General features: G+C 35.9%; 1 protein-coding gene and 1 non-coding gene across 2 annotated transcripts in view; one reads left to right on the top strand and one right to left on the bottom strand.

Moving 5' to 3' along the window:
• Nucleotides 1–2631: 2631 nt before the first annotated feature.
• LOC106670265 overlaps nt 2632–27222 on the bottom strand; it is an 89684-nt gene continuing 65093 nt past the window's right edge. Inside the window, exons 2-5 of the mRNA XM_014400447.2 lie at nt 6799–7001; nt 6478–6725; nt 2985–3347; nt 2632–2930 (exon numbers count right to left, since the gene is read on the bottom strand). Of these exons, the coding sequence (XP_014255933.1) occupies nt 2819–2930; nt 2985–3347; nt 6478–6725; nt 6799–7001 (926 nt within the window). The 3' untranslated portion in view covers nt 2632–2818. The remainder of the gene's footprint in view (nt 2931–2984; nt 3348–6477; nt 6726–6798; nt 7002–27222) is intronic.
• On the top strand, nt 26361–26433 carry Trnae-uuc. The gene has a single exon. It is a non-coding gene; the product is annotated as a tRNA-Glu (tRNA).

Raw genomic sequence — 27222 nt, forward strand, 5'->3', positions numbered from 1 at the left:
AAACCAATTCGACACCACAAGAATAGCACCACACTTTATGTGAGTTTGAAATACTTGGTTCAAAATTATATTTTTTCCAATCAGCATATTTTGAAATTCTCCCAGGACCTGAAGATGACTGAATAAAGATTGCAATGGCAAAAAAATGAAAAAGATGTTTTTCTACACTATCTCATTCTTTACTGCTTTTCACAAATCCAACAAATTATTAAACAACTGGTAACTAAAAAAATACATATTTATCTTTATATTAAATGTTATCTTTATAGGTATATTTATATGAAACATTCTTTCAAGCAATTTTCTTACTTTACATCTTGTTTAATGCTTAAATAATTTTTTTTTGTTTTATTAGTTTTGCTTGTGTATTGTTATATTTTATATAATGTTGTTATAAAACATATCAACCGTCAAAAATAGCTACACTTCAATGATCCACAAGAATGATCATCAAAAAGTTATTGCGGTAAAGAGATCTGTCATTGTCCTTAGAGCTTGTATTTGGCTAGACCTTTGGATTAGAGCTATTTTAGGTGGCATGGTAATTGACTCAAAGCTTGATATATATATTAAGTTTTAAAAACGAAATAGACCAAATGGAATGAACTAATGCATCAAGACACACAGTTCATTACTTAAACGGAGAAAATCATACACATGAAAAAAGCCTCTTCCAGCTTATAGGCCAAATGTTGTACCTACTGCCAGCTGCAAGTCAAAACACCCCCACATCAGTAGTATTTGAGGAAGGAAAATTCTCAGAAATAAAATGAATGAGCTTCCTGCCTGATTTATAAACTTGGTTTAATTTTTGATTTTTATAAAGAATCATAATAATATTTTAAAAAAATCATTAATATTTTTTGTATTTCATATTACTTGAATTGTGAAATGAAATCTCTAGATTAATTTTTTAAGAAGTCCTTTTTCAAAAATGTCTCTTTGCTTAGGTAGTGATCTAGTTATTGCTTTCAGTCTTCTTTTGAGCTTTGAGAAACTTTTTTTAAAATTGGTCCTTAATAAATATTGAAAACCTAGAAAGCTTGAGTATGGTTTTACCTCAGTCGTATTCCATTTATGCTGAAGTACTTCGATCTGCTAGAGTTTATGATGGAGGTAAAAAATGTGTGGTAGTCATTGTGCTGAAACTGTGTTAAAACTTACTAGAAAGCTCCTCATATAAGCTTCACTAAAAACCACTGTTAATTAGCTTGCCACATTCAATGATGAAAAATGGGTTGACGGTTAGGAAATAAATAAATAAACATTGTGGAAAATACAATTTATATACTATAAAAACTCAAGGCATTAATGGTTGACAGGATTTTTCTAAAATGTCCAGATCCTTTTTCAGACTTTTCTTATAGATTTGGGAACAAAACATCGACAAATTATCTAAAGTGGAATAATTTACCGTTCATCAATTGATGATAATAAATTAAAGTTTTCTACAAATTTGAACTCAACTGAACATTCGGTCTATAAGCAGGGCACAAGACAGCTGAATAGTCAATTAGCTGAATAGTCAATTATAGCGAGTTAAAAAAAACAAACAATGATTAATAGGATTTTTCAAAAATGTCCCGAATTTTCTATGGATTTTGGAACAAAACATCTTCGACAAATTATTTCAGACACCAAATTGTCTAGGTGGTTTAAATTGCCATTCATCAATTGATGATAATAAATCAATGTTTTCTACAATTTCAAATTATTCGATATCCAACATACTGCCTCTACCTGAACGTTGGGTCTATAAGCGACACAAGGCAAGCTGAAGAACCAATAACAAAGATTTCAAGAAAAAATCATGAAGAATTAACAATTGACAGGATTTTTTGAAAATGTCCAGATCCTTCTTCAGAATTTTCTATGAATTTTGGAACAAAACATCCTCGACAAATTATTTCAGACACCAAATTTTCTAAGGTGGCTTAAATTGCCATTCATCAATTGATGATAATAAATCAGTGTTTTCTACAATTTTGGATTATTTGATGTCCAACATACTGCCTCTACCTGAACGTTGGGTCTATAAGCAGGCACAAGACAAGCTGAAGAGTCAATAACAGAGATTTCAAGAAAAAATGACAAAGCATTAACGACTGACAGGATTTTTTGAAAATGTCCAGATCCTTCTTCAGAATTTTCTGTGGATTTGGAGACAAAACATCCTCAACAAATTATTTCAGACACCAAATTTTCTAAGGTGGCTTAAATAGGCATTTATTCGACACCTCATATGCACTGTCTCAACCTAAACATTACATTATGCGGGACTTTAGGCCTATAAGCGGGGTGAGTAAACAATTCCAAAGTGCCAAAACATTTGGGTTTGGCAAATGATGTTTATGCTACTTCAAAATTCATTTAAGTTTTACTTTATAATTTTCTAATCAGGACAGTTCCACTTTAAAAAAAAAAATAAACTCATCAATCAAAATTTAGTCTTATGAAGTATGTAGAAGAAAGCAGTAAATAAAACAAATTTTCTGTAAAATTATTCTTTAATTTTGTACATTTTTGTCATTATATACAATAAATAAATAAATATTTTTTCATTCCTTATGAATAAAATATTATAATTTAAAAAAAATTACATTCCTGGTAAAATAATATGTACACTTGAGTTTTTATTACATTTATTGATAAGCCGGTGTTAAAATAAATACAAAATTTACAAATTATAAACAACTAAAAATATAATCAGTCTGGTAGTGTTATGTACATTAATACAAAACTAGATGGTAAATAAAAATCTTCCTTTGATACATGTTTTATAATTGTTTTGATATATAAAACTGACTTATTTTACAATCTATCGGACATTACTGTGATGCCTTATTTTGACATCGGCAATCCTAAATTGCTTCCTGGCTCTTTCTTCGTCAGCATTTGTGCTTTTTATTAAATCGTCCACAGTTTCGGTCCTACAAGAGAAGATTATTAAAAAAAATCAAATGGTTGAATTTTTTTTTACTTACTGTGGAGTGTAGGAATGATATTCCCTTTCACTCGTCCTCGATGGATGGGACTTCTGTTCGAAAAGTCGACATATCTCTTTGACAGGGACGCAATTTTCTCTGCTCCTTATGGGAGTACTCAGGTCGTGGAGAGAATGGGCCCTTCCCATCTCCAGAGGCCGGTACGGTGATTCGCACCTTCCTTTGCACAAGGTTTCGAAAAGTATCCTCTTTTCTTTGACCGGGACGTATTCGTCTGTCCGTTGGCATCGGTCGAGAAGTTCGTTCATTTCGTTCTCAGAGCTGGAAAGGGCATCGAGGGTCTCCATACTTTGAACCCGGCTCAATATTATTTTGCTGTTTCTCAATTCTCGCCTCCTCGATCTGAAAATATTGCAATTATAAAATATAAATTATTAAAGAAAGACAATAATATTATGATTGTCTTAATATTCTAGGATCTTACATGAAAGTCTTTGGACAAAGAATAGCATAAAGCAGATTAACAAATTGATTCAACAAATAAACATATTTTCCCATTCTTGATCCAAATTGAACATGCTTATTAACACACAAGAAAAAACTATAAGATTCCTCAAGGGGGCATTTTGTAAACCTAGTCCAGCTATATTTAGTACAGGCAATATTCAATCTAATACAGTAATTCTATTTTTTTTTTGTAAACTTATATTTAAAAATTGAAGTTTCCCAGTCAAATGCATAAAAGTGATAGGTTTCTTGGTTAGAAAAAATATTTCTATAAGCAATAAGCAATTTTAAATTTACAAAAAATTCACTAATTTCATGGTCTGCTTGACCAATTAATATATTAATATTAATTCACTAATATAACCTTAATTAAGGTTTTTAGTTGAGATAAAAAAAGTCAATGGCACGAGTGGGATTGAAACCCACGATCTTTGGCTTCATACACCGCTGCTCTACCACTTGAGCTATCGTGACTTCGATCCACTCGGACACCAACTTCCTCATCACAAAGAAGGAAATTAAAAGGTGGGGTTGAAATGAGGAAGTTGGTGTTTGAGTGGATCGAGGTCACGATAGCTCAAGTGGTAGAGCAGCGGCATATCTAGCCGAAGATCGTGGGTTCGAATCCCGCTCGTGCCATTGACTTTTTTATCTCAACTAGAAACCTTAATTAAGTGTAAATTACAAAAAATACAAAATGTTATAAGTGCCATGAAAGTTGCACTTAAAAAAATTGAGGTTTCAAGTCAGGAATCTTGCAAATGAAAAAGCTAAGTTCATTCCACCACCAATGAAATAAGATAAAACTTTGTTTCAGCCTTTGGCAAATATGGCATCATGGATGTAATTTCCTTTTTCTTTTTCTTCAACAAGGGGATGACTTTTGCTTTTGTTTGTTTCCAAAATGGTTCAAAAATTTATGAAAAAAAAATACAGACTGCATCAGGCATGTTCTAATAATCAAGCCGAAATTTTGGCCATTCTGAAGAGCTTGCAATGGGCTATGAATAAAAAATCAGAAGGGAATATTGCCAAATTTATCAGTTTAAGTGACAGTCAAGTGTCCTTAGAATCAATTATTAATTATAATAATCATGGCTTTTTGCCTGAGCAAATAAGGAAAATTATTCAAACTCTAGTCAAACAGAATGTTAATGTACAACTAGGCTGGGTTAAGGCCCATTGCGGAATAGAGGGAAATGAAGAAGCTGACAGACTGGCCAAATTAGCATCTATTGACGAGAGTTTTTTTGGCATACACCAAACTTCCAAAGTCATCAATTATAAATAAACTTTTCGAAGAGAGACTGGAAAAATGGGAAAATGCTTGGTCAAGTACAAATAATGGAAGGCACATAAGAAAGTTTCCCAAAGTTGCCGATAGATTCCACACATCCAACAAACCACTAACCCACATCTTAACCGAACACGGCCCACACAACTATTTTTTCGCTTTCATCTAAGAGAATCTTCATCATGCTCATGCCTGCCTAATTTCCCAGTAGAACAAAGCATTAAGCACCTAATATATGAGTGCCCACTAATAGAACCACTGCGTATTGTTTGGATACGAAAGTGCCTACTGCAAGACAAGAAGTGGCCACCTGATGAGGAGCTCATGAAGAGAGAATATTATGACCATTTTGACACATTCATTATAGCAATAGTTTTTAATGTAATTTAGTTAAATGTTATGTTATTTGTTTATTTAGTTTTTAATTAGTTTCTACTTATTAACGTTATTTATTATTATTTAACAGTTTCAGTAATTGTCTTTTCGCCTTAATATGAATCGATATCCCAATATATACATTTTATATATTTTATATTTATGGTTATTGTATTACATGTATGTATGAAGCATGTAGAATAAATATAATAATAATTAAAAAAAAAGGATGACTTTTTTTGCATTTCTTTGCTCAAGAATTTTCCTCTTGACACTCTACACATAGTTTTCTTGTGTACAGGACATTACAGACCATTGACTCAACGAGGAATAGAATTTTTTTACACCAATGACACCAAAGTTTTCTTTGGTACTTTTGTCATGGTTTCCTTGGAAATACTCATTTTTTTGTAACCAAAAGTTGGTCTGCTACTTCCATTCATCCAAAGAAATTGGTGTTGTTGACCACTAAGAAAAGATGTTTCTGGTAGCATGAGCAATTATTTTTAACCAGGATTCTAGGTACCACTGGTTTTTTGCCTCATTTAGTTTTTTCAATGATTGTGAAGTCCTGATCACAGGATAGAAAAGTGTGTCCATGCATTAGAACTTGCAGGTGGTTTCTGTGAAGTACTTGTTAAACGTTTATGATGTGGGGCTTGACCATGAAAGTCAGCATATCTGAGCAATCTCCGCTTGGCGGTGGGAAAATTACAATTTTTTCTCAGCAGCTTTTAATTGCTCAATTGGACTAGAGTCTATGGCTATTTTCCATTTATCACAAGTTGCAGGTTGCACAAGGCACTTACAATGTTTTGGTTTTGGTTTAGCAGCCTTCATTTATGGCAAAACAGAAGCACAAGACAGCAAGAATATTCGGCAACCTTTTGCATTGAATAAGAAACAGAATCAAAATACCAAGCATTTAAGCATCACTACCGACAGATCTCTAGTAAGATAAAATAAGTAAGCAACTGCATTAAAAAACCTTATCTTGTGTAACAATCAAATATAAGTAAAACTACATAGTCTCAATAAAAATATTGCAAGAGTTGAAAATCTTAACTTGGGACCATGAGAGTCAAATGGTCAGCATGATAGACACTTGGCTCATAAACCCTGAGGTTGTCGGTTCGATTATCACCATCGCCTCTGGCCATTTTTTTCACACAACCCTTCCCCCAACAATGAAATAATCAACGGAATTGTACTCTGGCTAAAATGCAAGCTCATAAGGCCATTAAAAAAAGTATAAATTATTTTTTATCAAACCGTCACAGGCTGCTAAAATCTGGAAGGGGGGCTTCTGGAGGGCTTGATTGATGATAAGATTGATATAGATTGTCTGAAATGTACCTAGATTTTCTGTAGCAAGGAGGTAAATCCCTGACAACATCTGGGAGGTCCGTGGACCGTTTTGTAAACCTGTGCCTCTGGATGTCTGGCTTGACGGCACGGGCCAAGTTGTCAGCACTCTGGGCTCTTCTCAGCGACCCTGTTATTCCAAGTATATCGAGAAACCTCACCCTTTCCAGGGGTGTCTGTCGCATAAGTTCAGCGGCAATCGCCTTCACCCATCTTTCATATTCGTTGCTGTTATCGACCTGAAACAAGGGCGATTTCAGTACGAGACTTCAAACTAGGATAAAAGCTGAATCTAGAAAGAAAGGGCTTTACGCTGAATGTCACAGTAGGAAGATTGTCGTTATGCCTCGTGAGTGTGAAAGCAAGATGGGGTCCAGGAGCTGGCAGAAGATTCATAGTGGTGAGTGGGATTCTCCAAGTTGGATGACCACCAGGCACGACCCCTGGGTATATCTCCAACTGTCCACCTCTCACGACGCAATATCTTCGTCCACAGCCAAGTAGTTCCAATACGCCTGGAAAAAATAAAAAACAAATTGGTTATTGTTAAATTAAAATATTTCAAATTAGTAAAAGGGGCAGAAGATCTAGGGTCCTTAAGCTGATCATGTTAAAATTGTAAAAGTGTAATTATATCAAGAAGAATGTTTTATTGTATGGTTGACAGTAAATAATTTGACAAAATATGGGTTTATTGGTTACAATTTTATTACTATTTTACTTGTATCTTTGTCTTTTTCCTTTTACAACAGTATTTATTTGAATATATAGTACAAGTAAAATTGTTCATTTGTTCAAATGTAAAAATATTTTAAAACAAAATTTAGTAATTAAAAAAAAGAAGCAAAGAATCATCAGTGATGACCCTTCTAGACTGGGGTGGGTCTCAGTGATGAACAGGTCACGATGCCACTTATGGAATGTTAAGGGATTGGGGTGTAAAGAAAGGGATTTGTGCAATCTTCTGCACTGGGATTTTATGACATCTTTCACAAAAGGTGTGTTAAGGTCATTATGGATTGTATAATTGGAAACACATGTTTATTATTTTTGATTTTGTAGCAGTGTCATCTATGAAAGTGACCCTAGCAAAGGCTTAAGCCACATCAAGTAAAGCACCAAAGCAGTACTACTTCAGCTCAAGAGAGGAAGAGATTGCACATTACAATGGCATTACTTGATTGGGGGGGGGGTGTTTTGGGAAGCAAAACTGGGGAAATGGGATAATATTTTATTCTTCTAGGATGGGAAGGATGGCTTTGAGAAAGAGCTCCTCAAATCTTTCCTAGGTTAATAGGTAAGAGGTTTTGTTGGTTAGGCTGATGTGGCTTTTGTGTCATCTTTATAATGGAAAACTTCCATACTAAGGAAAAATGAATAGTTCATAGGACAGTATTATTCCATCCGAGGAAGATGAATACATTTTTTTTGAGGAATCTAAGTATTTGAGCTGTTGTAAGGTCATATCCAAGAGCTTTCTTTTTGGGAAGGTATTTAATAATATGCTGGACCTCAGAAGGATGAAAAGCTTTTGGTGGAAGGGAAAGAGGTAATGGTTGGAGTTCTTTTTCTATGGTTTCTCTGTGTTCACTATGTCAGGATGAGGGCGGAATATTTTGGAAAAGTGATCGTTTTGGCATTTTGTCTCGACCTTTAGAACTGCTCCTTATATATATCAGGATATGTGACATATATGTACCATCTACCTATGGTATAATCTGGGTCAAATTGATATTCTGAGTGATCTCTTACATTGAGTTTGATGATACTTTGAAAAGAAGTTGGAAAATCTTAAGAATGAATCAAAACAGTAATTGCCTCTCCCTGCTTATAGGCTTAGTTGTTTTCATGGTCACATCAATAATAAATAAGTAGGCCAAACAGATGTTTACAAAAATTGATTTGGATAAACGCTTACACATTGAGTTTGGTAACACTGAAAAAATTTCCAAAATCTTAAAAAATGAAAGGAGAAAGCAACTTGCCTCTCCCTGCTTATAGACCCATTGCTGTTTTCTTGGTCCCATCAAGGCTAATTAGCTTAGAAAAAGTTTACAGAGATCGATTCTGATAAAAGCTCATGCATTGCGCTTGGTGGTACTTGGAAAGAATTTGGAATAATATTAAAAATGAAAGGAGAAAGTAACTTGCCTCTCCCTGCTTATAGGCCCAATGCTGTTTTCTTGGACCCATCAAGGCTAAATAGCTTAGAAAGAGTTTACAGAGATCGATTCTGATAAAAGCTCACGCATTGCGCTTGTGGTACTTAGAAAGAATTTGGAATAATATTAAAAAGGAGAAACTAACTTGCCTCTCCATGCTTAAAGGCCTGTTGTTTTCTTTGTCACTTCAAATGCCAAACACAGGTTTATAAAAATTGATTAGAATAAATGCTCACACATCCCATTTGATCATACTTTGAAAGAATTTGGAACAATCTTAAAAATGGGAGAAAGTAACTTGCTCTCCCTGCTTATAGGCCTGATGTTGTTTTCTTGGTTACATCAAGAATAAATGGGCTGAACAGAGGTTTACAAAAATATTATAGGATTGGAATATTAAATACCATGATACAAGTCAGAAATGTACAAAATTTTATATGTCACTTGAAGATTTTTACTTTTATTGGCATGGCAGAATTCAAAACCTTTAAAGTTCCTCATTTAACCTTTCGACTTAAGACTTCCAAGTGCAATATTAAGTTGTAAAAAATTGTATATCATTCTCGTTTTTATTACCTAGTCTGTTTTTGTAAGCAATCGAAAGTTCTTTGTATTAGTCATAAAAGAAAGGAAATGGCCCCAAGAAACAAAATAATTTTATTTATGACCATTGAGTCAATTGGTCCTTTGTCTCAGCCTTTACATCTGCTCCTTGCCTCTCCCTGCTTATATACCAGACATTGCGCCATCTACAAATGGTATAATCCGATGGATCAACAAAGATCACTTACATATTAGTAATCAATCTTTATAAAACGATAGTTCCTACTCACATTAAGTCACTCCTGTGAGTAGGAACTATTTAAAAAAAATTGAGCAACACACTCACTACACCATTTGTTTTTTCTATTAGTGATCATTGCAAAAAATTCGGTAAATCTTAAAAATGAAAGGAGAAAGTAACTTGCCTCTCCCTGCTTATAGGCCTGATGTTTTGTTGGTCACATCAAGAATACGTAAGCCAAACACAGGTTTTTAAAAATAGATAAGGAAGCTCACACATCGTATTTGATCGTACTTTGAAAGAATTTGGGAAAATTTTGAAAATGAAAGAAGAAAGTAACTTGCCTCTCCCTGCTTATAGGCCGGACGTGGTTTTCTTGGTTTCGTCAAGAATACGTGGGGCAAACAAAGTTTTACCAAAGTAGTATTGGAAAATTAAATGCTATGAGTAGAAATGTACAAAATCTTATATGTCACTTGAGTATTTTTACTTTTATTGGCATGGCGGAATTAAAAAGTTCTTCGATAAAAAACCTTTAAAGTTCTTCACTTAACCTTTCCAGTTCAAGACTTTTAAGTGCGATATTAAGTTGTAAAATTATCTTTTTTCTTTATTATTTAGTCTTTTTTTGTAAGAAATCTAAAGCTCCTTTATTAGTCATAAAAGAAAGGAAATGGCACCACAGGAACAAAATAATTTTATTTACGACCATTGTATCAATTGGCGGTTTGTCTCGACCTTTACAACTTTCACTCCGATTAAAAACTCACGTAATACCCGTCCTGATGAGCTTACTATGTAAAAAAAAAAAAATATTTTGAAAATATGATAAAAAAATCGAACTTGGAGATTCTTCTCGGTTCAATGCAAATCAAAAAGGTAGAACTTTGTATTACGAAGTAATTATTTTAATCCCGCGAGTACTTGAAAGGGAGAACGTCTTCCAACCAGGAAATAGACAAAAACTCCACAATTCATATAATTCGCTGAAATAATTCAAGGGACAGGGCCATTTCAGAATGAGGAATTTTCTTTCGAATTATTTCCACCGGCTGAAGGAGAGAAATAATTTCTCGAGGCGGCTGAAGATCCAATTGAAAAGGAGGAAGCAATTTCAATACAACGTGGACTGCTATTAAACTGAAATTAACACAGCCTCACGTTTTTTTTGAAGACTAATGCCCAACTTACATCGAGAAAACAAGAATAAATAACTCAACTCGTTAAATGTGTTTAGCTTTTTATTAAAAAATAAAGTGTTTTAAATTGGGTCCTAAAATTTTATGTGACTCAAATTGCCCCTTGAAACGAAACAGTTGACACGTGCATTCACTTAAATGTTTTACTCTTTTCCTTTCATTCCTCTGTCATAAATTAAATAATGGACAAAAGTCCTTAACTTACAATTTAAACAGTCTGATTTGTATTTTTTCGCATAAAAAAAACTATGATTTGTGAAAGTAAAATGCCTCGTTTTTTCCAAATTTCCAAATTTGAACAAAAATCGCGAATAAAAATATTTGACAAGTGACTGTTGCGACTAGATCTCCAGTTTCATGTGACACCAGACTTCCGTTGAATCCGTTCCTGAAATTTAAGAAAGTAAAATACCGCCACTTTCTCGATAGAGCAAGAAATCTTTTCAGCCCTGGTAGAATTTGATGGGAGATAGCCGTAATCAAAATACCAACGGTCTTTTGAAGAAATCTCATAAATCAGTCGACTCGTTTGCTAGATCGACCCAAAACATTCATTATTGCAGCCTTTATATCTTTGTATGAATTGTCGGAGATCAAAGAAAGACTTGATTATCATGGCTCTACAGACTAGATTATTGTAACAAGCTGAATGGGATTAAAAAATAAAAAGAGCCAGTTCTTTGCCTCTCCCTGCTTACAACCAAACATCCATCTCTGGCATAATTCGATGGATCAAAGATTCCGTTTGGTGATAATTTGAAAGAATTCGGAAAAATCTTGAAATGAAAGGAGACAGTAACTTGCCTCTCCCTACTTATAGGCTTGATGTTTTATTGGCCGCATCAAAGGAGGGCCAAATGGAGGTTTACAAAATCGATTCGGATAAAAGCTAACGCATTGAGTTTGGCGTTCTTTGAAGAAATCAGGAAAAATTATAAAATGGAAGGAGATAGTACTTGCCTCTCCCTGCCCTAGATGTATTTTCTTTCGTCATGTAGTGGGAACCTGCGGTTACCTCGGTACCCGTCAGGTGTCACTACTGGTTCTGGAATGGTCTCGCCCTCCACTCTGCAGCGAATCAAAGCAGAGCGTATACAAGCAGGGGCACTGCCCCACTGGCTTCAGACTCGTCAACATGACGAGGTCTCACCATTCCTCCAGACTCGTCAACCCGACGAGGTCCCACCATACTTCCAGATTCTTCAACCCGACGAGGTCTCACCATAACTCCAGACTCGTCAACCCGATGAGGTCTCACCATACCTCCAAACTCGTCAACCCGACGAGGTCCCACCATACTTCCAGATTCTTCAACCCGAAGAGGTCTCACCATACCTCCAGACTCGTCAACCCGACGAGGTCTCACCATACCTCCAGACTCGTCTACCCGAAGAGGTCTCACCATACCTGCAGACTCGTCAACCCGACGAGGTCTCACCATACCTCCAGATTCGTCAACCCGACGAGGTCTCACCATACCTCCAGACTCGTTTACCCGAAGAGCTCTCACTAATCGACAACGACAGCAGACTCGTCAACCCGACGAGTTCTCGCTTATGACGCTAATGAAGCACCTATGACGATGGGAACTCTCAGCGTTAGCCTCGAACTCGCCTTCTCAACATAGCCGACTTGACAATAGGCAAACCGCTGCACTAGGCCAACTGCTGCACCATAGTCCTTTCAACCGATGTAGAATCAGCCGACTCACGTCCCTCCATCCTCAGCCAACTGCTCTATCTAACAGGCACACACACTCGGTCCCGGCCTCGGTACACCGTCTCAACGCTACGCTTACAAACAACACTGGCCCTTGTCAAGGCCACCAAAAATCTCCCAGTCACTAAAGTCACATCAAGACTTATTAGCTTAAAAAGTGGTTTGCAAAGATCGATTAGGATAAAAACGCACGCATTGCGTTTGATGGTTTTTTGAAGGGTCATTGTATGCCTTCTTCCTGTTTATTGACCAGACGGCTAATCACAATCAGATTAATTGGTTTAAAAATATATTCACAAAGAAGTAATTAAAACTCACGGGTTTGGTGGTGTTGTTAAGAATTCGGAAAAATCTTAAAATGAAAAGAGACAATAACTTGCCTCTCCCTGCTTATAGACCAGATGCACTTTCTTTCGACACATGAAAACTAATTAGCTTAAAAAGAGGTTTGCAAAAATCGATTGGTAGATAAGCTGAAAGCTAATGAAAAGAGTTAATCTCTTGCCTCTCCCTGTTTATTGACCGGATCCATCTTAACAATCAACAATTGGCTTCAAAAGAGCGATTAGGATAAAAGCTCAAGCAATTCGTTTAATGTCTGTTTGAAGGAATTGTAAACAAATTGAAACGAGTCTGTACCTACGCCTCTCCCTGCTTAAAGACCCAATATTCATTTATTAATCACAATTAAATGCTTCAAGTATAGGGTTGTGAAGTTATATCACGCATTGCGTTTGATAATTTTTTGAAGGGACCAGGAAACATATTAAAAATAAAATTTGTCTTGTCTTGCATCTCCCTGCTTATTGGTCAAATCTTATCACAACCTCTTAATTGGCTTATAAAGATATGATAAAAGCTTACACATTGCATTTGGTGGCAATGTGAATAAATAAGGAAAAATCGTACAATTTTAAAGAGTCAATGTCTTATCCCTGCTTATAGACCAGACTATCGACACTAAACGTTATGCTCTATTGCATTTTGAATTGATCAATGTAAATAACCGTTAACAACGCTAAAAGCTTCTACATATGTTGTGCTCGACTAATGAACATTTTAGAAATGTCTTATCAACTTGGCCTGTTTGTATCCCAGACCTGATGCTCAAGGGGTTCTATCAACTGTAAGCAGTAACATAAAGTTAGATTTTAAAAGCTCACTTTGAAGTTATACACTTGCTCCTGTTCCAATTTTGAACTAAACCTTATGTTCAAAAGTTGTTGTTTGGTACAAGAAAATCGTAGATGTGAAAGACGATTTTTGCCTCGCCCTGCTTATATCCTTCACACCTACTCCCAATACCTTGTAAGAACTACTATAGTCTTTTTGCCAACCATGACCGATAAGAACGGTACATAGAGGTTTTTACAAATTCATGTTTTTGCTCGTTCGGTCTCACAAAGCTTTTGAAATCATGAATTTTCAGTTGTTCACTTTTTTTTGGAGAACGTCAGGGTGACAAGGGGGTTTATAGTTGTGTTTTCTTCGTGTCTTACATGTGGTTGAATTACTCAGCATTTCAAGATATTGCCAAAGCGAACAGTCACGATACTTCAACGGCATTAACACGCTGGAAATAAATTTCCTCTTTTCATTAATGTCAATATAACTGTGCGTTCCAAAACATTAATCATGGTAATGTTAAGATTCGAAATATTAACTATGAGAGATAGGTTATGAAAGATTAACTAAAAAAATTACCTACGTTAGTTGGGTTAGAGTTTCATGAATCAATATTAATATTCGTACAACAAACAATTCTACGCGAGGTATAATCAACTGATGATGGCGTAAATAAGAAACAAGACCCAAGGACAAAGACGGCTGCGGACACGGCGATTTTTTTTAACACCACCGTATCCTGCGGCGTCCTTAGATTACGCATTCTTGGAAATGTGGGACAGGGTTCAGTTCGAATACCGGATTACGTAACCAATTTTCCACGCCACAGCTGGAAAAACAGTGCTGTAAAAGTAGACCTCGGCGGAACGGTGAAAAAAAAAGGGTTCGTGCAACAGGGGCAATTAAACAATCAACTGGCCTCTTAATAACGGAGAAAGAGGCGTTATGGTCTAAACAGAATAGTAATCCTCGAGGAGAAATTATCGCTTTGATAGATAAGCGGTCGATTTAGGTCGCAAAGTTGCAATGCTCAGAAAAAAAATTAAACCAAAAAGTTTTCAAAATAAAGATCTTGGGTAAAAAAGCTAAATCATAACAGTAGCTTTGAGTTCCACAAGGCATACATTTCTGTTCCTATTCTTAAAATGGAACTAAAGTTTAAAATGGATAGGTAACAACTGATTTTAAAGAAACAACGAATGTCCGAGTGAGGTCATCAGGTTTCCTAGTGTTAAAAAAAACCTTCGTGGTTCAAATCTTTGCTTAGCACAAAATATAACGAAGTTATCGTAAGTCCTACAACATAAAGCTAAAATCGTTCCTGATTTCGACTTAGATTTCAACAGGGCCCTTAGACAAAGCTGTCGTCCCACAAGGGAGCACGCTTGGACCTCCCCTTTACACTATATACAGGCGTATCAATTTCTACAGTCCACCCATTTAATTTGAAAACGATTAAATTCAACAAAAAATGGTCTGATACAAACCGCAAGTACAATTTCAATTTAAACGCAAATTTCATTTTGCATTTCGTGAGTCAACTGTTATGATGATCAATTAGAAAGTGATAATAAAAAATAATGTTATCTCGGCCCGTTCCTTTCGAGAGTTAGATAATTAATAATTAACACGATATTAAATTTCACTAATAGCACGATAACAAAATCGTTTATGTATGAGATTCCATTTCGCTCGATGCATTTTTCTAAATGGCTTTCACCTGAATAAAAATTAGTTATATGGGCGGATTAACGTGTATTTTTTTTGTCGATTTGTGTAATACAAATGAACCTAAAGGCAATTTTATAACAAAATTTTTAAATATATATTAAAAAAAATAATTATCATAAGCAAAAACGTGATCATACTTACTCCTTTGCTGTTTTTTGTTTTTTTTTAAATCTGCCTATATGAGATGCCAAAAATAATAAAAAAGCAGATAAGTTTTCATTTCCTGATCGTAAAATTAAAAATAGATCCATTATATTTCTTGGTCCGCTTGACCAAATAACTTTTTTCAATTAATTAATCTTTTCGTAAGGTATTGGTTGAAATGAAAAAGTTAGTGTCACGAGCGGGATTCGAACAACCTTCGGCTAAATACGCCGCTGCTCTACCACTTGAGCTATCGTGACTTCGATCCAATCGGAATCAGCCGAAGGTCTTGGGTACGAATCCCGCTCGTGACACTACCTTTTTCGTTCAACCAATACCTTACATAAAGATTAATTAATTGATTAAAAATAGATCTAAAACAACAAATTTTCAAGCTGCTATCTTTTACCTAATTCGTACATTTGATAAAAGGATAAATTTATAACCCTTGCTTCATCCTCATAACTTACGTCCTGCGAGTTCGTCCAAACGAGAGAAAGAAAAAAAAAGAGAATTGAATGCCATCAAGAAGCAGTCGGCCCGAGTACTTTCTATTTCCTTGCAATTGTAAAAAGGGACACAGCGACGGCTTTCCCTCCAGACATATATCCAGACCAGTTTTTTCCTTCTTTAATATCAACTTTTTTTCTCTTTTTCATAACTAGCCATGCACTTTCTATGTGCATAATTTTAATTAATTCCTGGTTTTGGTTATTACTTTTACTCGAACTTGTTGTTGGATAACTTACACAATATTTCGACAAAGGCGGGATATGAAGAAAGTATCATTATTCGGCATTTTCACCAGATAAAAATACAAAATTGTATGTAATGTGCACGAGTACAAAAACCATGGTGTATAGCTGTTATAAAAAAAATATAAGCAGTAATAGGCATATTGCCCACTTATAAAAACACTTATTTGGCATGGGAGTTGGGATGTCAAGGGATGTGATATCGACTAAGAGAGAGAGAGAGATAGAGAGAAAGAAAGAGAGAAATGAAGAGAGAGAGAGAGAGAGAGAGAGAGAGAGAGAGAAAGAATGCAAGAGAGAGAGAAAGAGAGAAAGAGAGAAAGCAAGAGAGAGAGAGAGAGAGAGAGAGAGAGAGAGAGAGAGAGAGAGAGAGAGAGAGAGAGAGAGNTAAATAGATATACAGAGAGAGAGAGAGAGAGAGAGAGAGAGAGAGAGAGAGAGAAAGGGAGAGAGAGAGAAAGGGGGAGAGAGAGAGAAAGGGAGAGAGAAAGGGAGAGAGAAAGGGAGAGAGAGAAAGGGAAAGAGAGAAAGAAAGAAAAAGAAAGAAAGAGAGAGAGAGAGAGAGAGAGAGAGAGAGAGAGAGTAATTTAAAAGGAAATTATGCTAGCTAGCATAAACTATAAATAATTCAATACAAAGGCAAAGTATTGAAATGTAAAAAAACAAAAAAAAATGAATAGACAAATTATTGAGATATACAATAAGAAATAGACAAAATATTTAGAAATAGATAGGAGAGAGAGTGAAAGTAAAAAGTGTAAGATATATTATCATAAAAACCAAATAGTTTTTCATTTGTGGTAGTGTTATTGTGCATAGTTGTTGTGTGTTTTGAAAGAAGAACCAGCATTTTTTAAACTAATGAACAGTAAAAAACATACACATACATGAACAAGCAAATATGCTATATTTATTTTATCTCTTTCTCTCACTCCCCCTATTATTTTTTTCGGTCTCCTCTCTGTTTTCTTTTCACTCGTACTGTCTTAATGTTGTGCATTTTTCTCTTCTTTCTATCTCTCTGTTATGTTTTTCTACGTCAGTACTTTATGTATCAAATCATCCATGATTTTGTGCAAGCTAGTATATTTTTCTTTGAAATTATTTTCTCTCCATCTAATTCACTTCAGTCATTCTCTCCCTCTGTTTCATTCTCTTTTTTCAACCCTCTGTCTTCCTCTCTCTTTTGTTCTGTCTCCCTTATTTTTTTCTTGTTTTCGCTTAGTCTAGTTGTTTTTATTTATATTTCTCTCTCTCTCTCTCTCTCTCTCTCTCTCTCTCTCTATCTATCTATCTTTCTCCCTCTCTCTCTCCCTTTCCCTCTATCTCTTTTTTCAATCTTCTCCCACTATATCCCTGTCGCTCTTTCCCTTATTTTCCTCTTATAATACCTCTTTTTATTTAAATGGCTCTGTTACTCTCTCACTCACTCTCTCTCCCTCACGCTCTCTCTTTTTCTCTTTTTCCAACCTTCCGTCTTCCTTTCTCAATTGCTCTCTCTCCCTAATTTTTTCTTGTTTCTCTTAGTTTAGCTCTTTTTATTTACATTGCTCTATCACTCAATCTCTCACGCTCTCTCTCGTTGTCTCTCTCTCTTTTTTATTTTTTCTCAACACACTGTCCTCTCTCTCTGTCGCTCTTTCTATTATTTTTTATTTACTCTTTATTTACATTGTTCTATCTCTCCTTTGTTTTTATCTTTTATTCTATTTCTTTTTATTCACATCGTTCTCTCTCTCCCTCACTCTCTTTAATCCCTCCTCCGCCTTTCCCTAACCAACACCCTCTCTTTCACTCTCTCTCTCTCGCGTTCCCTTCCCCTCTATTTCTTTTTTCAACCTTCTCCCACTATATCCCTATCGCCCTTTTCCTTACTTTTCTCCTATAATATCTCTTTTTATTTAAATGGCTCTCTTACTCTCCATCTCACTCTCTCTCTCCCTTTCTCTCTCTATCTACCTCTCTCCTTTCACCTTATCCTTTCCGCTTTACGAACATTCCAGATTTATCGTCATTTATCTATTAATTTTATTATTATCTCTCTGTGTGTGGCTATAAACAGAACTCTTGACAAAATGGAAAATGAAAGTTTCGTTTTTTAACTTTGCACGAAGTTTATTTCTATAAAACGATATTTACATTATTTATTAACTGTTTTATTTAATTCTAGACGTAATATTTAATTTTATTGCACTTAAATCAATTTACTAATTTTGACGAAGTCTTACTTTAGCCCTGTCGTTTAATATTCAGCTGTAGAACTTAATTTTCAATTTACACACACTTCTTTAAAGGGGTAGAACTGATTTTGGTCCTATTTTTTTTATAACTCAAGTACTCAATATTCCTCCATCAAGTTGCATACAATAACAAACTAATCTAATTGGGGGCGATGGGGTTGCTATTCCATCAACAGCCCCTTCCCATTCACTCTAATAAATACACTCATTCATACAAAACACAGAAACACAAAACACATATTTTGAAGATTATATACAATAAAAAATTCCAATTCTTCCAAAAAGCGGAAGTGACCCTGAAAGTCGCTACCGTGTCCGAGAACCATTCTTAAATCCGGCGGCATGCCTGCACGCTCTCTGTACGGAGCCAAGGCATCTCTATTATGTGTGACACATCAAGCAACCTTTCTCTGCATTTGATCTTATTAATTTTTTAACCCATTTCTACTCGATAGAATGTAATTTTTAAATGCATTTCTTTCTCAGGAGATTCTTTACTTTTTGTCGGCACGAAAAGTCATTTATTATTTAAAGGAAAGGCACAATTTGCCATTTTTAGGTATAATTTTTTCAAAATTTATTTTTGTATTACGACGGATCTTTTTATTTATATTTTCCTTAGTACGAGCTCGTAGTTATGTGATTAAAAAATCTTAATTTTTGCAACAAGTTGTGACAAAATTGTACAAATAAAATTTATTTCTAAGTTCCTAGCTAATGTTTTTCCAACATTGCTTGCTACTATTGTTTGTCTATTATTGTTCTATAAATTAAAAAAAAAATCGTTTCAACATGATAAAATATTTTGGAGAAAACTGTAAAATCTTTTAGGGAGGACGATTTTTTCAATGAAAGCTCGAATTTGATAGAAATAATTGTTATATTGGTACCAATAGTTAACGATGTTTTGTTTGCACAGCGAAAAGCTGATTTAGGTTGAAAATATTTTTATTCAGTGATCTAACTCACAGCAGAAGTGAAGGGTTTTCACACATAAGGTATAATTCTTAGATTAATTATATAGAAAATACACCGGGCTTAAAAGAAAGATTATATAATTAAAATATCAACTAGATCGCAGATCCTGTATTGGACTATTATTAATTAGAAGTGTAACCTTTCTTTACGTAATAAAAAAATAAAAAATTTTCATCGTTGTTAAATTACGAAGTATAAAGGAACCTTGAACCTACGCGATATTCAGATACGAATAGCTATTGTCTCCTCAACTTACGGTATCTTTTTAAGGCCTTTAACCTCTTACTATTTATAATTTTTTAAAAAAGAAAATCGACATGTAGAAAATCTAGTTTTAAATGGGGCGAAACCAGGCACGTCGTGCTTAATTACCACCCTTTTCGCATGGTGTTCCATTAAAAATTATTGGACATCATCGATTTAGAAAGGGAGGCGAAATCAGTATAATGGTTGATCCTATTGAAAATTTCACTGTGACAACATGAAAAATCATATCGATTAGAGAATGATATGCGTTAAAATTCAATATGAAAGTGATTTATGAGATCTTCAAAATCAAGTTGTTACTTACATCAGTTAATTTCTGAGGAATATTTAATGAAGTATTTGATATAAAAATACTCAGTGTGACTGGAGCTGAGTACGACGCCAACTGCGGCCTTGGAGTGTGCCTTACACCGCTCCATATTCTAATCCAAGGAAAAGCCAGGGCTCTCATAAATGGACAACCATCTGCCCTGTAAACGAACAATGAAAATGGAGGAAGGAGATACATATTACCACCATACTAGGCATGCCAATCGATGCCACTACTCCAAAATATAACTCCTCCAAATACAAGGTACTCGTACCAGAAAGGGAAAAGTGGGACAAAGCAATACCTCTGAATTGGTATAGTGATGGCTCAAAAACGGATAGACGCTCTGAAGCTAGCACTCGAGATCCGAAGACTAAATGCGTTGCAGTTTTACAATCTACAATCACACCCCAAACCTTCTATAAATACATTCACACCTATGGTCATTGCACTCATTCTGATTAGACACAGGATCGAAGGGCGATGGTAACGTTACATCATCAGTCAGTCACCACTCACGCTAATAAATACACGCCTCAAACAAAATACGGTACCCAGAAACTCTTTATCCCGAGAGCCATTTTTAAATTCGGCGGCTTGCCTCCACGCTCTCTGTAAGGAGCCAAGGCATAAACTTCTATTATGTGAGACACATCTAGCAATTTTTCTCTATATACCTTCTTCTGTACAAGAAACGGGTGGTACAGTGTGGACAAGGCTCGAGACCCTGAAAAGGTGCACCTCGTGTTCTCGTTCACTTCCCTTTCTCAATCCGGGTTCCTTCATTCTTCTTTGCGACCTCCCCCAACTCTTGGTTACAAGGGGGGGTGTCCAGGCGCAAAATAATGGTGCAGCCCTGAGGGCGTGGCAACCTCTCTAAAGCACAAGCTGTACTCGTGTCGGCCTCCGGGTCGGTAGGGGGCGGCGAGTGCTTTATCAGACGGGGTTAGAGTACCAGAATCTTTCTGCATAGACGGGGGAGGGTGCATCACCATCTGTACTATGGGGTAACAGAAATATTCCAAGTTTCAGCCATGTTACACTGGGAATGGACCCGTAGTTGGTCGTGGTGAGGCCCCTGCGGGTTCTTAGAGAAGAGGCTGTTCTTCTATCTGTGACCTACGCACGGGACTTGCGTATGACCATCGTTATTCACCCGGCCTCACGAGATACGAAGGATCGGACCTCGAAGCGTAAGCGTTGAGGGCGTTCAGACTACGCTGACCCACTCGAATGCACAAGAAGTGGCGGATGGAAATGGCTAGTGAATCGGTTGCGCCTACTCGAGTGCGCTGTGCACGCAGGTGTACGTAATGTACTCGACTGACGGCTTTTACCGTAGGCAGTGTCCTCTAGGGGGTGGTTAGCAATTCCACTTTAAACGAAACCGCGGCCGGAGCGGATCCGGAAGATTCTACGCTAGGGGAGCCTCAATACTCTGAGAGATAGAGTGGCCATCTCTATCTAGGGAATGCGCGGGGAACCAGGCTGATGTATTTCGGCCTAGGTAGCTCAAAGTGTTTGTTTTCAGTGTAGATGTGTTGAGAATAATTATTTCAATTAATTATCCTTTTTACGTAGGTCTTGGTTGAGATGAAAAAGTTTGTGTCACGAGCGGGATTCGAACCGACGGTAGCTCGAGTGATTAAAGCAGCGGCGTATTAGGCCGAAGGTCGTGGGTTCGAATCCCTCTCGTGACACTAACTTTTTCATCCCAACCGAGACCTTACATAAAAAGAATAATTAATTGAAAGAAAATTAATTAAGGTTTTTAGTTGAGATGAAAAAAAGCTAATGGCACGAGAGGGATTCGAACCCACGACCTTCGGCTAGATACGCCGCTGCTCTACCACCTGAGCTAACGTGAGGTCGATCCACTCGGACATCAACTCCCCCATCTCAACCCCACCTTATGAATTTTCCCTCCTTTTGCCATTTTTCAAATGTCGTGTAATCGGTTTGGATTCTCGACGACAAATTGAAATTAATTGAATCCAACTCGATCACAAATTGAAAATTGAAGGTGGGGTTGAGATGGGGAGTTGATGTCCGAGTGGATCGAGGTCACGATAGTTCAAGTGGTAGAGCAGCGGCGTATCTAGCCGATGGTCGTGGGTTCGAATCCCTCTCGTGCCATTAGCTTTTTTTCATCTCAACTAAAAACCTTAATTAATTGTCATGTATTAATTGGTCTAGCGGACCACGAAAGTAGTGAATTAATTGAAAGAAAGTTGTTTAATTTTTTTAGATGCTTTTATTAACTTTTCCGTTAAATCTTCGACATAATTCCCATGTACTGTATTACTGTTTTATCAATTTAATTTTTATCTTTTGTTTGTTATTTTTTTTAGTTGTTATATAATTGTAAAATGTTATTTTATGTTTTCAGGATGTGTTTATTCTTAAGACTTTTTTAAAATTTAAAGTATTTTATAATTGTCTTTGTATATTACTTAGTTCGAGCATTAAAAAAAAATATTACTATGATTATTTTTGTGTCACTGGATACATTGAGCAAAATATAAACATGCGATCTGAACATTCAAGTTTTTTTATAAAAGGTAAAATTTTGTTTTGAATTAGAAATGGTAATGCTTTATTCTTTTTTTTTTTTGAATTTTAAATTTGGGTGAAAACTAATGAAAAATAGATTAACAATGTATCAGTGCCCAAATCGATATCTTCAATAAATGGATTTGATGGAATTTTTGTAAGTTCTAAATCTTAAAAACAACTTAAAATAAATCAACAACACATAGTGAAGAAGAGGTGAATTAATATTTTTAAATTTGAACATTATGAGAAGAGAAAATTGTTTTAAAATAGAGTTTATTTTTAAGTCGCCCTAAATGAGAATTTCTAATGACTGTATGGAAAACATAACGTGGTATGCAACGGTATCCATTGTGAAGGACTTTTACCCGTAGGGCCAAGGGTACAAAAAATATACCGAGTCCTGCTAACCCGGAACGTACCCTGAAATTGTTTATTTTCACTTTCCAACCCCCCCTCCTTTTTCAAGGAGTTTTGAAAACTACCACGGTGAAAATATTAACCGGAGGAGGGAATAATCGATTTTATAGTTTGGGAAATGTCGCACTTGCGGTGAGACCTTGGCGACAACGGCAGTTTCCGAACGATTCCAGCTCAAATGTCTTCTTTTTTTCGGTTCTTTTAAAGTCACAGTGACTCAATGTCACGGCCTTCTTTTACGAGATCGAGTACGAGCGAGGAAGCGACGACCGATGACACGATCCAAAATCCGAGGCTCAAGCTGATTCCGAATCTTCCTTCCCAAGATGATTCATGATGGCTTTGTTTAATGATCATGCCAATGAATGATATTCTGTAGCGATTTTAATTGACCTTGATGATTTCAAAACATCTAGAGATGTTTTAGCAATATAAACTACATTTTTCTATGACTCACATCACGTCAGAAATATTCGTGCAAGAATAAAACGCAAAAAAATATCTATCGACTTAGTCTCAAGGATATAAGTGAAAAACAGCTTTAATAAATATACTTTGGCCTGGCAGGCAAGAATAAATTTCTCTGATTCAGTGGTGAGTCTGACTTCTCCGTACAATAGCCAACATTTAGATACATTAGAGCTAGACATACAAATACAGTGGATATCATGTTCGTTGATCGACCTGCAGATAATCTATACAGGGTTCCAAACTTCGTATAGGTCACTAGGTGAAAAAAAAGACTAAATGCTGGGTTAACCGAGCTCACCATTTCGCAAAAATTGCATATATGTCATAACACGTGAATGCGATATCAGACAGGCAAGACGAAAAAAAACATAAGATCATTTAGGGCCAATGAAAACCATCACAAACCCTCATTACATACAAGTATTTATAAGTATTTACAAGTATTATACTGACTATTATACATACCAGTTCATATATTTCAATTTTTCACACCATACCAGTTAAAATTAAAAAAATACCGACGATCAATATATTATTATATTTTTTAGCAATCGTGAGATGCGGTCTGGTGTGATTTTTTATCGTGCCAACGTTTCGATCTTTATTGAGATCATCTTCAGGGTCTGGGATTTACAAACATTGTTTACATATAACAATTACATTTTGGATGAGGAAAAGTGAGAGGTTAGGTTGAGGGCACACGACAAAGAATCCTACATCACACCAGACCGCATCTCACGATTTCTAAATAAAAATCGATTAACGGTCACTAATCACCACACATATATTATTATATTATATAGGGGTTTTTCTAGATGGGCCGGCTGAATTTCTCTTAAATATATAACATTATACAAATAGACAAATAAATAAAATATGTCTTTAATGTGGTAATCGATAATTATTCAGAAATCGTGAGATGCGGTCTGGTGTGATGTAGGATTCTTTATCGTGTGCCCTCAACCTAACCTCTCACTTTTCCACATCCAAAATGTAATTGTTATATGTGAACAATGTTTATAAATCCCAGGCCCTGAAGATGATCTCAATAAAGATCGAAACGGTGGCACGATAAAAAATCACACCAGACCGCATCTCACGATTTCTGAATAATTATGTGTTTAATATTTTTCAGTTCAATTGAATATTTCTACCTATTAAAAAAATACAGGGTATTTCTGGACCAGAACAACTTTAAAATTGCAAATAAAACCTTACGCCTTCCGAAACATCATTTTAAAGGGTTTTTACCCTAAAATCAACGCCGCAATCCTATTTTACATTGGACAAAAAATAATAGATATTTTACAGTTTGGAAAAAACACATAATTTTGAGTTTTATTTGTAAAAAATGTTTTCTTTATTGAATTTTGTGGGTTTTTTTTAAAATAAGAAAATGTTGAAAATTAACGAATTAAAACAATCAAAAAATCCCATGGGCCCCTACGTAGGAAATGTAGGTTATTTCATGTTCGGACTGCCTGGTTTAAGGGTGCAAATAGCTCTTTTCAAGCTGGAGTCATATATATATGAACATCATCAGGTAAAGTTGTTCAATCCTCTCTCAAGAAATTTAGAAACTGAGTACTTCTTACATTATTTCGGTAAAAATAAATTAATTTATTTGTTAGAAGTCTAGACGAAGCTATGATGCTGTGAACCACTTGGTTACCCTTGGCTATACTTTTCCAATTGTTGAAAAACCCAAAACCCTTCCAATATTTTTGATAAAGAAAAAGTGGTTGGTCTATTTCAACATTACAAGCGTGATTGATAAATAATAACTATTCTAACTAGTAAAAATACCGTAACAAACAGAACTTTCACATCCAGCCTTCGGTCTGAAAGACTATTAAATCAATATGTTAAGTTTATTGTAAGGTTAAGTCGCTGAAGATGACGAGAAACCGAAAAGCGCCTGTAAGACCAAAAGATCGTAAACGACCTGGTGCATCATCAGACAGGAAGATCATCACGATAGACGGAAGATGTATTGTATGTATAAGGATAATAATCCAGAATGAAACAAAGATCTCCTTTAGTGCATACAAAATTCCTTCAAAACACATTCTTTCGTTTAGGTACGGTATATTATGATAATTTTACATATTTTCTATATTTGTAAAGAATTCAGGGATTTTCTTCTGCGATTTATTGTTATATTCTGTACAAAAGTCCTTCTCAAAACGCTTCTCTAATGGCCTGAGAGGTCTCGGTGTGTATGTATGCCCTGGGCGTCGAGCACGCTACGCTTCAGCAGTTGAAGAAATTTTGCCGAATTCGCCCTCTTCATCTTTTGTTTCCGGTTTGGACGTTGCTTTCGACAAACTGGTTGTTCTGGATTGAAGCTTCATCTGACAACTCCTCAAATGTCACGATATCGATGCCCACCTCAAGGACTCATCGATGGGGCGACTGTCTCAGCTCCGAGTATATATCGTCAAACTCTGAAGAAAACGGTTTATCAGTGGAAGTCATCAGGCCAGCAGTTCGGAAGCAGTTGGCAATAGTTCTTTACTGAACCTCATATCTTACATAAACAGTGCCGAAGTCTAGGTGACTAACGACCCAGAGCCAGAATTTGCGTACGTTCTACGCTGTAACCGATATTTCTGCCCACCGGGACCCAGAAAAGTGTAAATTCTTAAGGTGTGTACGTTGTAAACGTTAAATTCTCTAATTTCGTGGTCCGCTTGACCAATTAATATATTACAATTAATTAAGGTTTTTAGTTGAGATAAAAAAGTTAATGGCACAAGCGGGATTCGAACCCACGATCTTCGGCTTGATACGCCGCTGCTCTACCACTTGTGCTATCGTGACCTCGATCCACTCGGACACCAACTTCCCATCTCAACCGCACCTTTTGAGTTTTCCCTCCTTTTTGCCTCTCCGTGGCCATTTCATTTGTCGTCGAGAATCCAATCCGATTACACGACATTTGAAAAATGGCAAAAAGTAGGGAAAATTCAAAAGGTGCGGTTTTGATGGGAAGTTGGTGTCCGAGTGGATCGAGGTCACGATAGCTCAAGTGGTAGAGCAGCGGCGTTTCAAGCCGAAGATCGTGGGTTCGAATCCCGCTCGTGCCATTGACTTTTTTATCTCAACTAAAAACCTTAATTAGTTGTAAACGTTGTTAATGTAATTTTTCCTGTACCATTTCACGATGCCGGAGATTTTGTATGCTTTAACCGGATGTACGTTCTATCCGGTGTTGTTGTACACGATATCCACTGTGTAGGGTTATAATCTTCGTAGAGGTCATTGGACAAAAGAAGACTAAATCCTGGGTTCACCGAGCTTTCGACACCTAATAGTGCCATCATCAGGGCTTTCCAAGGATGAAGAAAACGATTAACATGAAAACTATTGTACAAACGTTTTGGTTTTAAGGTTATGGACCTCATGGCAGCCAGCATAATACATTTTTGACAGTGAAGGTTCAACTTCAAAGGGCCTGAGGTACCCTTTAGAATTTTTCTCCAAATAGGTCAAAATTTGAAACTGGACTAAAAAATATTAAACACGTAGAAATGTGTGGTGATTAGTGACCGTTAATCGATAATTCACTCTCAACACGACATGCAAGAATGGCACAATTACACAGAAGACAAAAACTTTGAGCCCTGAAGATGATCTCAATAAAGATCGAAACGTTGGCACGATAAAGAAAATGTTTTTCTGAAACCTACATCACACCAGACCGCATCTCACGATTTCTGAATAATTAAACACGTATTTTTTTATAGCATCATTGGTTCAAGATGAATTCAGCTGGGCTGTCTGAAAAGGACACCTTGTACAATACACTAGCCATAAAAAAACCGTCCACTTGGTTTTTGTACGGAAAAAAGACCAAATTTGAAAATGCATATTTT

Source organism: Cimex lectularius, unplaced genomic scaffold (assembly GCF_000648675.2).
Source record: "Cimex lectularius strain Harlan isolate CLEC.00 unplaced genomic scaffold, Clec_2.1 scaffold67, whole genome shotgun sequence".
Classification (NCBI taxonomy): Eukaryota; Metazoa; Arthropoda; class Insecta; order Hemiptera; family Cimicidae; genus Cimex; species Cimex lectularius.